The sequence below is a fragment of the Marmota marmota genome, unplaced genomic scaffold (genome assembly GCF_001458135.2).
Source record: "Marmota marmota marmota unplaced genomic scaffold, marMar, whole genome shotgun sequence".
In the NCBI taxonomy this organism is placed as follows: domain Eukaryota; kingdom Metazoa; phylum Chordata; class Mammalia; order Rodentia; family Sciuridae; genus Marmota; species Marmota marmota.
This window is the reverse complement of record NW_026000242.1, coordinates 19,794,293-19,806,328: the sequence shown is the minus strand read 5'-3', so window position 1 is coordinate 19,806,328 and position 12,036 is coordinate 19,794,293. Positions and strand designations below refer to the sequence as shown.

At 32.0% G+C, this 12,036-nt stretch overlaps 1 protein-coding gene across 4 annotated transcripts in view; it reads left to right on the top strand.

Annotated features, from left to right (window-relative positions):
- Dync2h1 (dynein cytoplasmic 2 heavy chain 1) overlaps window positions 1-12,036 on the top strand; it is a 174,019-nt gene that overhangs the window by 65,698 nt on the left and 96,285 nt on the right. For 3 of the 4 annotated variants that reach the window (XM_048795761.1, XM_015489688.2, XM_048795760.1), the window contains exons 40-44: window positions 628-757; window positions 5,511-5,666; window positions 6,996-7,255; window positions 8,098-8,344; window positions 9,234-9,385. In XM_048795761.1, coding sequence (XP_048651718.1) covers window positions 628-757; window positions 5,511-5,666; window positions 6,996-7,255; window positions 8,098-8,344; window positions 9,234-9,385 — 945 coding nt within the window. Of the gene's footprint in view, window positions 1-627; window positions 758-5,510; window positions 5,667-6,995; window positions 7,256-8,097; window positions 8,345-9,233; window positions 9,386-12,036 lie in introns of those variants that run through there. The other variant, XR_007344508.1, reaches the window with a different exon arrangement.

Genomic DNA, 12,036 nt, shown 5'->3' with positions numbered 1-12,036 from the left:
GCATAATGAATTTGTATGATTTCCTGAAAATACAAATATATATTAACTTTTTTAGGTTTCTATGTATTTCAATTCTGTCATAGCTTTGGGCTTAATTCATTCTTTAGCAGATATTTGCTGAGTGCTTGCTATGTAATAGGCCAAATCGGTCTCTTTTTATTTCCCTACATATTTTATTGGTGTATGGTAGTTGTACATAATGGTGATTTTCGTTGTATATATTCATACTTGCATGCAATATAACAGTATAATTTGACGAGTATCATTTCCCAGTATTTCACGTTTACCTCCCCTCTTTATTCCCCCCCGTCACTTTCCTCTATTCTACTGATCTCCTGCAATTTTCATGAAACCCCTTCCCACCACCTTTCTTTTCCTTTTTCTTCTCTAGCTTCCACTTATGAGAGAAAATTTGTGATCCTTGACCTTCTGAAAATGGGGAATTTTTAATAGTGCACTGGGGTGCTATTAATTATTATACATACATATACATATCAACGTCAAATCTTGTGTGCTAGAGGATAAAATACTTGTGTGGAATAATGTTTAATGTAGCAGAAATTTATGTGAAAATAAATTGACAGTTTCTTCCTAAGTAATTTACATGTTTGTGTTAATCTGTTTCAGTGATGAAGAGACAGATGTTGATTCTCTGATAAAATCTTGGTTGAGGAATCAGCCTGCTAAATACAGGAATAATCTTGAAAATTGGATTAGGGATTATTTTGAAAAGGCTTTACAATGGGTTTTAAAGCAGGTAAATTGAACATAATATTTCATAATTAATCATTGAAGTGACACATATAATGATGAAGAGTGATGCTTGCATTTTGCTGCCTTATGGCAAAGCTCTGCTGGAACCTGGGGAGAAGGGGAGAGAAGTATTTGTTGTCTTTGCCATCCCCCTGTATCTTTTGGCATAAATTTTGATTACATTAATTTTAAAAACACTTCAATTTTTCCATTTACAATATCTTGAATGCTTTACCTAAAAATCTTTAATATTGGGATGTCTTTTTATTTTTCATTAGCAAAACCATCTTGCTGTCACATTTTACTATGTCAATCAAATCTACATATATATCATGTTAAACACAATAATAAGCTAGTATTAAAGTAGGAAAATGACGGTGAGTTATTTACAATAATTTAGGGGACATTTATTTATCCAGCAGAAATGATTTAACTAATATATGGTCAAACATGATACTAGAGAGATTTCGAAAGGTGAAGATTAATAGGGTGGTCCCTTTCCTTGATCAAAGTCTATGTAGTGGAGGAAAATGCTGTATAAACAGATAATCACAGTGCAACAGGATGGGAATATATTACTGTTTTTTTTAGAAGAGTTTTTTTTTTTGTTGTTGTTGTTGATGAACCTTTATTTATTTATTTATTTATATGCAATGCTGAGAATTGATCCCAGTGCTTCAAACATGCTAGGCAAGCACTCTACCACTGAGTTACAACCTCAGCCCTTAGAAAAGTTTTAATAAAAGAGATCATATTTGATTTTTAATTGAAGCATGAGTAGAAGTTTAGCATGCAAAGATGATCCTTGAAGGTTTCCAGATATTCTACATGTAATACCTGGAGATCATCTACTTACCTGCTATTAATATTAGAATGTGTAATATAATACTAAATGGAATATATTTATGTATGTATATCAATTTGACTGTAGATATGAAGACAGGATAAAATTATTTGGATTTTTTTGCTTTCATGTCATTACTTTTATGAAAAACAACCTATCTATACAAAACAGAGGAGATAATTAGCAGTGAATATTTTGAAAGTATCTGATTTTTAATCTGAATTTTATTTAGAAGTTAGTATCTTGTGATTAAACCAAATACATACAGAAATGGAGATCTTGCTTTAGTTTTTACAACCTTTTTCTTTTCTTGGTAAGTATGAAATAGGGATTTGATCCTTACAAAGCAATATGGATTTGTGAGGAAATGCTACAAGTAAAATAGGTTTCTTTGGGGGTCTCAAAGAAGAACCACTCTGACCAGTCCCCACTCTTCCTACGTGCTTATTATAGCAACATACAATATCTGCCTACTACCTTACAATTATCTATTTATATTTAACTCTAAGCACCTTTAGGACAAGAACCATACCTGTCATATTCCTTATCATATCCCTGGAAATTTGATATTAACAGGGTCGTGAGTGAATGATAGTGGTTGTGCTTACTTAATTAAGCTTTGATGCCTATTTGTGGCACTTTTTGGTAGATATGCCATTAATAAAACCTACAAACCTGATAAGACTCTAATGTAATACCCGGAGATCATCTACTTACCTGCTATTAATATTAGAATGTATAATATAATACTAAATGGAATATATTTATGTATGTATATCAGTTTGACTGTAGATATGAAGACAGGATAAAATTATTAACCATAGAGTAGATAACCAAAGATGCAGTTAGAAAATAAACTGCTTTTGTTTGAGGTCAAGTCATTGTTTTTGTTTGAGGCTTGTTTTTGGATATGTGTGTGTGTTGAGAGTTTTTTCTTTTGTTTTGTTCACCATTCTTATGGTATGATATATAACATAATGAATGTTCTAGTCAAATACTGAAATTTTATTTTTGACTAGAACTTTGCTTTCCTGTATTAGTTCAGCCATTAAGATGTTATAGATGAAAGTATGAAAGTTTCCTTTATCTCACATTTAGTTGTAGACCTAACAACCTGGATTTCTACCTATCTTTTCCATTCTTCCCACTCTTCTTCCCATTTTTCTTTTCTTCAAATTATTCATTATATAGGCAGAGTGATCTTTTAAGAATGTAAATTGTTTCATTTTCATCTCTTACTAACACCACTCTAAAGACAGTGAAATTAAGATTTGTATTACTTACCATGGCCTATTTCTGCCCTCTGGCCTTCTCTGACTTAAACCATTGATTCCAGCCAGGTATGGTGGCACATACCTGTAATCCCAGCAACTCAGAAGGCTGAGGCAGGAGGATCGAAAGTTCAAGGCCAGCCTCAACAGCTGTCTAAAAGTAAAAAACAAAAAGGGCTATGTATGTCGGTTAGTGGTAAAGGACTCCTGGGTTTGATCCCTAGACTGCAAAAGAAAATGAAATGAAATACAAATAAAAATAAATAAATCACTGATTCTTTGCTTCCTCCAGGTTAAGCTTTTTTTGACGTATAAAAGTTTTCCTTTCAGGTGTTGTGTTTTCTGCATGACCAGATAGAATTTATCCTTCAGATACTGGCTTAAATGACACTTTTTACAAAGAGGACTTGAACCTTTAATTTAAGTTACTGTTTCTCACAACACCCTGTACCTCTTATTACAACATACTAACCATTTCCTCTTCTGGGCTTCAATTCTGTGAAGACAGGGACTATGTTTAATGAACTTTTTCTTTTTTCAAATCTAACACCACATGCAGATCCTAATGTATGATTGGTTTTAAGTAAGTATTTATATAAAGAATGAGAAATATTTCATCTGAACTCCTCAGCACTTACCAATGACCCAGAGGCTTACACATTAAAACAATCTATACCACCTAAATCTAAAAGTTGTATTTTAAAATTCTGCTTATAGAGGAAGTTCCAAACTATTTGCATTTAAGCTGACTTTTCTTAGCCCCCCCTTTTTTTTCCTGGAGTCATTATTATTATTATTATTTTTTAATTTTTTATTTTTGGTTGTTCAAAACATTACATATTTTTTGATATATCATATTTCACACTTTGATTCAAGTGGGTTATGAACTCCCATTTTTACCCCATATACAGATTGCAGAATTACATCAGTTACACATCCATTGATTTACATATTGCCATACTAGTGTCTGTTGTGTTCTGCTGCCTTTCCTATCCTCTACTATCCCCCCCTCCCCTCCCCTCCCCTCCCCTCTTCTCTCTCTACCCCCTCTACTGTCATTCATTTCTCCCCCTTGTATTATTTTTCCCTTTCCCCTCACTTCCTCTTGTATGTACTTTTGTATAACCCTGAGGGTCTCCTTCCATTTCCATGCAATTTCCCTTCTCTCTCCCTTTCCCTCCCACCTCTCATCCCTGTTTAATGTTAATCTTCTTCTCATGCTCTTCGTCCCTACTCTGTTCTTAGTTACTCTCCTTATATCAAAGAAGACATTTGGCATTTGTTTTTTAGGGATTGGCTAGCTTCACTTAGCATAATCTGCTCTAATGCCATCCATTTCCCTGTAAATTCTATGATTTTGTCATTTTTTAATGCAGAGTAATACTCCATTGTGTATAAATGCCACATTTTTTTTATCCATTCGTCTATTGAAGGGCATCTAGGTTGGTTCCACAGTCTTGCTATTGTGAATTGTGCTGCTATGAACATCGATGTAGCAGTGTCCCTGTAGCATGCTCTTTTTAGGTCTTTAGGGAATAGACCAAGAAGGGGAATAGCTGGGTCAAATGGTGGCTCCATTCCCAGCTTTCCAAGAAATCTCCATACTGCTTTCCAAATTGGCTGCACCAATTTGCAGTCCCACCAGCAATGTACAAGTGTACCCTTTTCCCCACATCCTCGCCAGCACTTGTTGTTGTTTGACTTCCTAATGGCTGCCAATCTTACTGGAGTGAGATGGTATCTTAGGGTGGTTTTGATTTGCATTTCTCTGACTGCTAGAGATGGTGAGCATTTTTTCATGTACTTGTTGATTGACTGTATGTCCTCCTCTGAGAAGTGTCTGTTCAGGTCCTTGGCCCATTTGTTGATTGGGTTGTTTGTTATCTTATTGTCTAACTTTTTGAGTTCTTTGTATACTCTGGATATTAGGGCTCTATCTGAAGTGTGAGGAGTAAAGATTTGTTCCCAGGATGTAGGCTCTCTATTTACCTCTCTTATTGTTTCTTTTGCTGAGAAAAAACTTTTTAGTTTGAGTAAGTCCCATTTGTTGATTCTAGTTATTAACTTTTGTGCTATGGGTGTCCTATTGAGGAATTTGGAGCCCGACCCCACCGTATGTAGATCGTAGCCAACTTTTTCTTCTATCAGACGCAGAGTCTCTGATTTGATATCAAGCTCCTTGATCCATTTTGAATTAACTTTTGTGCATGGCGAGAGAAAGGGATTCAGTTTCATTTTGTTGTATATGGATTTCCAGTTTTCCCAGCACCATTTGTTGAACTGGAGTCATTATTATAGCTTTTGCTTCTAGTTCTTTTTATCAGCAAGAGGAGATGAACAACAATATTTTTGGACCAATACTCCCTTTATTTTACTCTTATAGATTTCAGGGTTAGAAGTAGACAAACCATGTATTTATTTGAGGACTCTAGCATTTATAGAATAAAATATATAATTAAGTTTTTATTATTTTTGTTTTAAAAATAATAAATAGAATAAAATTCAAACTTCCTACAACTTGATTGGAAGGATGAATTTAAGGGTGTTTTTGAAAAGATATGTGAATGTCAATTTGTGTGATTCTCACTTTATCAATTAATATTTGCCCTTTGTCTGTTTGTACTATGGATTTCAATCAACAGAATGACTATGTGGTAGAAACAAGTTTGGTTGGGACTGTGATGAATGGTTTGTCTCATCTACATGGATGCAAAGAACATGACCAATTTATTATTAATCTCATAAGGGGACTTGGTGGAAATCTGAATATGAAATCACGTCTGGAATTTACCAAAGAGGTAATATATTTAAAGCCTTTATTCAGTCAACATTTTTCTTTAATTTTTCATTGGCTCTTTGCCCAAATAAAATGATTTGTAAATTATAAGGTATAGAACTTTCAAGTTTAGAAATTATGCATTCAGTAGAGTAATAGTACATTTATGTATATATGTATATATTTACTATTTTATGATGTTAAAATTTTATAAAATGTTTTAATAGGCTAGTGTGGGACATAAAAATGTGAGACATTAGGAACCACATGGATAAATATAATTATTTTATTGCTTTTTAATCTCAGAATAATAAAGTATTTTTATCATCTCTTTAAATAGAAAAGTTTAAGCAATTAGCAATAGAAAGATGAATTAATAATTAATAAATATTTTTTAACATGTGCAAAGGTTATATTTTTAGCCAATTTTTTTAATAAAGTTAAATTCTACACCATAAGGGATTTTCTTTCTGTTGGCCTCCAGCATTATGTTTCAGCTTCTTTTCTTTTTTTGATGCTTATTTAATAGCACCATTTATTGCTTTCTCTATTCTGTTTCCATTACCTTGACTATCCTGTTGATTCTGTTGTCATTGTTACCACTCAGTGCTATTCTGTGAGCTGCTTTGAAGCAGAGACTCTCTTGCCAAAGTTTAAAATAATTTTTAAGAGCAGCATCATATTTGAATTCTGCTTTACATCTGCACAGATAAGAGTTTACAGTATTAAGGAAAAGAATAACACATAGAGCGTAGTAGTGGTAGCACCGAAGTGTGTAGTACTAAGATATGTTGGAAATGAGGAATTTTAGGATGCCTATACTGTACAATTAATGATTTAGTGTTTATAAGAACTCCATTAAAAGTTGAATATTTTATACCACTAAGTTGGTATCTTCTAGGTACTTTTATTTATTAAATGATCATTTAGAGAAAAATAGTGAAGATGAAGTATCACTTTAATTATTAATTTTGCTTGTAAGTAGGTTTAGTGTATGTAAATTTTTTTTTTTTTTTTTGGTACTAAGATGATTTAGTTTGGGGATGTTTACTTGGAAGAATTAGAAAATTTTATGCATTCATCCAGGCACAGTAATGCATGCCTGTAATTTCAGCAACTCAAGCAAGAGACTGAGGCAGGAGGATCCCAAGTTCAAAGCTAACCTCAGTAATTTAGTAAGACACTCAGCAAGTTAATGAGACTCTGTCTCAAAATAAAAAATAAAAAGGACTGTGGATGTAGTTCACTGGTAAAGTACCCCTAGCTTTAATCTTCAGTACCAGGAAAAAAAAAATTATTACACATTCTGTTTGAAGTACATAAAAACTTACCACAACTCTTTCTTTTTAAGGTTTTTAATTGGGCACAAGAATCTCCTCCAGACCCTCACAAACCAATGGACACCTACTATGAATCAAGTAGAGGTCAGTTGGCATCTTATGTGCTGAAGAAGCCAGAAAACTTGACAGCTGATGATTTCAGTAATGGCCAAGCTCTACCAGTTATTCAGACCCCTGATATGCAACGAGGTCTAGATTATTTCAAACCTTGGTTAAGTTCTGGTACCAAACAGCCATTTATTCTCATAGGACCAGAAGGATGTGGCAAAGGGTAAGAAGATTGTTGATAGAGTGGATATTGTGGATTTATGTCCCTCTTTCCCAATTATTTAATAGTTTTTATATTTTTTTTGTTTAAAATAACATTTAATTTTTTTGGAGGAGTCTTTTGTCACTATTTGTGAAAAACATCATTTTGGAGAAGAATATGTCATTTGCCTGATTATATGATTTCTAATGGAAAAAGAACAATCTGAGAAGTTACTCTTAATTATATGCATACAATCATAAGAAATAAGTATCTTAGTTGTAAATTACCATGCGTTTTAATTATAAAATTTAAATGTTGAAGTTAGTTCTCTGTTTAGCTTTTTTATTGTTATTTGCTTTTTTTTGTTTTTGCAGCTCTTGATTTAGCTTTTAATTTAGTAGAATACATCTATTTTTAAGGCTTATAGGGTGTAGTTTTGTAAATAATGAATCTGTGAATTATTAGTTTTATATTTCTGTTAGGAGAGTAGTCATTTAAAAATTCTATAGAATCATATATATTTTTTTTTAATCTAGGAGAACTTAAAATCTTTCCTTCAACTGTAGGGAAACAGAATTAGTATATTCTATATATACTTTATCAAACCAAATTATTGAGAACTTTGACTGTTCTGGCTGAAAAAAATCTCAGTAGTACCTTAAAATATACATTTATTTTCTAATCTAAAATTTAAAAATTTACAGTGATAATAGTGGATACCATATCCATGTATTCCATTTTCATTTTAAACATCATCATAATAATTTAGAAATTAAAATACTTGTAAAATAAAAGTCCTATATTGAAATAGAAAATATATGTTGGTCATATTTTCAAAGTCAAATGTTATATATCTTTTGCAGGATGCTGCTCAGGTATGCCTTTTCTCAACTCCGGTCCACTCAGATTGCTACAATTCACTGTAGTGCACAAACTACTTCTCGGCATCTCCTGCAGAAATTGAGCCAGACTTGTATGGTAATCAGTACTAATACTGGTCGAGTATATAGACCAAAGGACTGTGAAAGACTTGTTTTGTACTTAAAAGATATCAACCTTCCTAAACTTGATAAATGGGGGACCAGTACATTGGTAGCTTTCTTACAGCAGGTAAGTCTTGTTACGTGGTATAATTTGGTATAATTGGAAACAGTTTAATTCCAATAATTTTTCTTCTAGATAGAAAATCTGCTTTTATTCTTTAGGGCCAGTTTTATTTAGTGTGTGTCATGGAAATTGAATTCATAGAGTGAACTTGTTCTAGGTTGCTTTCTTTCATTTTCCTTCCTTTAGAAGTTTGTATTACATTGAAATAATATATGACAGGGAAAGTAACAACCTTTATTCCACATTTATCTCCTGTCCTTTTTATTTTTTAAAAAAACAAGGAGGAAAGCAGAAGCTGGGGATGGTATTGGAGTTGGAGAATTTTTTACTTTATTTTTGTATGTATGTATGTATGTATCTGACAGCAGTTATACTTTCTTGATCCATACCCCTTTCTGTCAGCTTTAACCCATTAGTCTCCCTTTTTGCCTCAGAATTCAAAATCACACGTTCTTATACAGTGTGCAGGATTTTTTCGTTTATGTTATTCAAATCTCATTAGAAATGCCAAATTCGTAGAGCTCACTATGCTTATTTAGCTTTACCATGTAACCGCAGAATATGATAAAATATAGGAAAAAGCCAAAATATTTTCCCCCATTCCTGATATTTTGTTTTGGATAATTGCTAATAGATTTATAATATCATCTGGATTTTTATGTTTACTGGCAAGAAAAATGGTTTTAAAATGAAGATAATTCAGCTAACATTAAATTCAGATTGTACTGTATTATTTTTCAGTGTTATAGAATTTTAAATATATTTCAATCTTAAATTCTTGAGGTATTAGAGGATGATAATTACATTTGGAAATCATTGAAATTCAGACAAAATATTCTGATTAGAAAAATCTAAAGTATAAACATTTTAAAATGCATTTATTTTCAAATAGGTTTTGACGTATCAAGGATTTTATGATGAAAATTTGGAATGGGTTGGTTTAGAAAATATTCAAATTGTAGCTTCTATGTCAGCTGGAGGAAGACTGGGAAGACACAAGCTTACTACCAGATTTACTTCTATTGTTCGTCTTTGTGCGGTAGAGTATGTATCTTAGTGTTTTTTTTTTTTTTTTAATTTGAAGAGACATTATATATAATTGCATCTTATTTAAAGGTTTCCACTGATGATACTGTTTCAAAATGTAGAAGGTAAAATGGTCAAACTTAAACTCTGATATTTTTTTCTTAGCCTTCCCAAACTAATAATTTAGGATGATAAAGGCTTTAATCAAATCATTTTATGTTTTAGAAATATATAAGGAAATGAGGACTGTTTTGTATAGTCTGTGTTTTAAAGTATCAGTATCAGGAATTAAAGTGGTAGATTTTAATTTTTTAATTCAAAATGTTTTAACAATATGCAATATAAATATAGTATGTTTTACTGGGTTACCATATAGGTTTTGATACATGTATACAATATATAATGTTTAAATTAGGTTAAACATATATACTTCCTTAGTCTTATCATTTTTTATGGAGAAAACATTAAAAAATCCTTTTTTCTAGCTTTCTGAAATATGCAATACATTGTTGTTATCCATCGTTACCTTACTATGCAGAAGCTCACCAGAACTTTTTACACGCATCTAGCTCTAATTTAGTACTCGTTGATCAATCTTTTCCCCTTCCTCCCTCTCTCCCTATTCTACTACTTCTGTACTACTATACTCAGCCTCTGAAAACCACCATTCAACTCTCAAATTCTATGAGATCAATATTTTTAGATTCCATATATGAAAGATATTACAGTATCTGTCATTTTGTGCCTTACTTAATTTGCTTAACATAACCAGTTCTACCCATGCTGTTGCAAATGAGGGATTTCATTCATTTTATAGCTGAATAGTATTTCATTGCATTTATATACTACATTTTCTTTATCTATTCATTTGTTGACGGGCACTTAGGTTGCTTCCATTTTTTGGCCCTTGTGAATAGTGATGTAATAAATGTGAGAGTACAGATGTCTCTTTGACATACTGATTTTATTTCTTTTGAATATGTAAAGATGGTAGATTTTAGATTTAAATGTTTTATGTGTTTCACAAAACAAAAAGCACTATTCAATTTTTGAAGATTTTTTGAAATAAAAAGATATTTAAATCAGAGAATTAGGTTATGTTAATGGTTAATGTCTTCAGCACTAATACATCTATCCATTTCTGCAATCCATATCTGTAGTTGTTACAGTATATCCTGAATTTTTCCAATTATGGCACTGTCTCCTATTTTATTACAGTCTTGCTATACCAAACTCTGTCTTTATGCTTTCAAACTAATTACACTTCATCTTCTAATGTTCCTCTTTCTGAAATTTTACTCTATCAATTAAGCTGTATGGAAATTAATTTTGTTTTGGAGAAAGAGATTAATTCTTTATTTATGTGTTGTTTCTATTTTTATAGTTCTGAGATGGATTCTGCCTTATATATAGATATGACTTATTTCAAAATATTTTTTATAAGTCTGATTTTCCTTTTGCTGCTTTCTAAAGATCAGTGGTTTTTCCAACAATCTGTCTTTAAATAATTTCATTGGAATCCCCAACTAGGACTTAAATTTTTTGACAGTATATACTTAGGGATTTAATTTGATTCAAGTGAAAACAGGAACCATGAGCCTAGCTTTAGCCTTTGACTATCTGGGACTTAAAACATTTCAAGTTGAAAACCACTATAAATTATCCAGTCAGTTAATGGGCAAATGAACTAAACAGACATTTCTCAAAATAAGAAATACAAAGGGCCAACAAATATATGAAAAATGTTCAACATCTTTAGCAATTGCAGAAATGCAAATCAAAGCTACACTGAGATTCCATCTCATTCCAGTTAAAATGATAGTCATTAAGAATATAGATAAAAATAAACGCTGGACAGGATGTGGGGAAAAAAGGAACACTCTTATGCTGTTAGTAGGATTGTAAATTAGTAGAGCCACTGTGAAAATCCTCAAGATACTAGAAATGGAATCTCCACATGACCCAGATATACCACTCTTGATATTTATCCTAAAGAATTAAAGTCAGTGTATAATAGTGATATATGCATACCCATGTTTATAGCAGCACAATTCACCGTAACCAAATCATAGAAATAGCCTAGGTGTCCATCAATGGTATGCATACACAATGGAATTTTACATAGTTATAAAGAAGAACAAAATTATGTCATTTGCAGGAAAATGGATGAAACTTGAGGCATTAGTTTAAGTGAAATAAGCCAAACTCAGAAAGTCTGTGGTTGTATGTTTTCTCTTATATGTGGAAGCTGGAGAGAAAAAAGAGAAAAAGAAAGAGATGGGGAGGGTCTTATGAAAATAGAAGGAACACCATTAGAAAAGAGGATGGGACCCTTGGTGGAGTGGTAGGGAGGAACTGGGAAATAAAATTGACCAAATTATGTTGTCTAATATATGTATAATAATAGATTCCACTATCATATATAATTATAAAGTGCCAATAAAAATGTGTGGAAACCCCCTCCCAATTGCTACTGTAACTTAACATTAAAATAGTAATTTAGAGGGACTGTGGTTGTGGCTCAGTGGTAGAGCGTTTGCCTTGTACATGTGAGGCACTGGGTTCGATTCTCAGCACCACATAAAAGTAAATAAATAAAATAAAGATATTGTGTCCATCTACAACTAAAAAAAATTTAAAAACAATAGTAATTTAGAATATTTATTTAT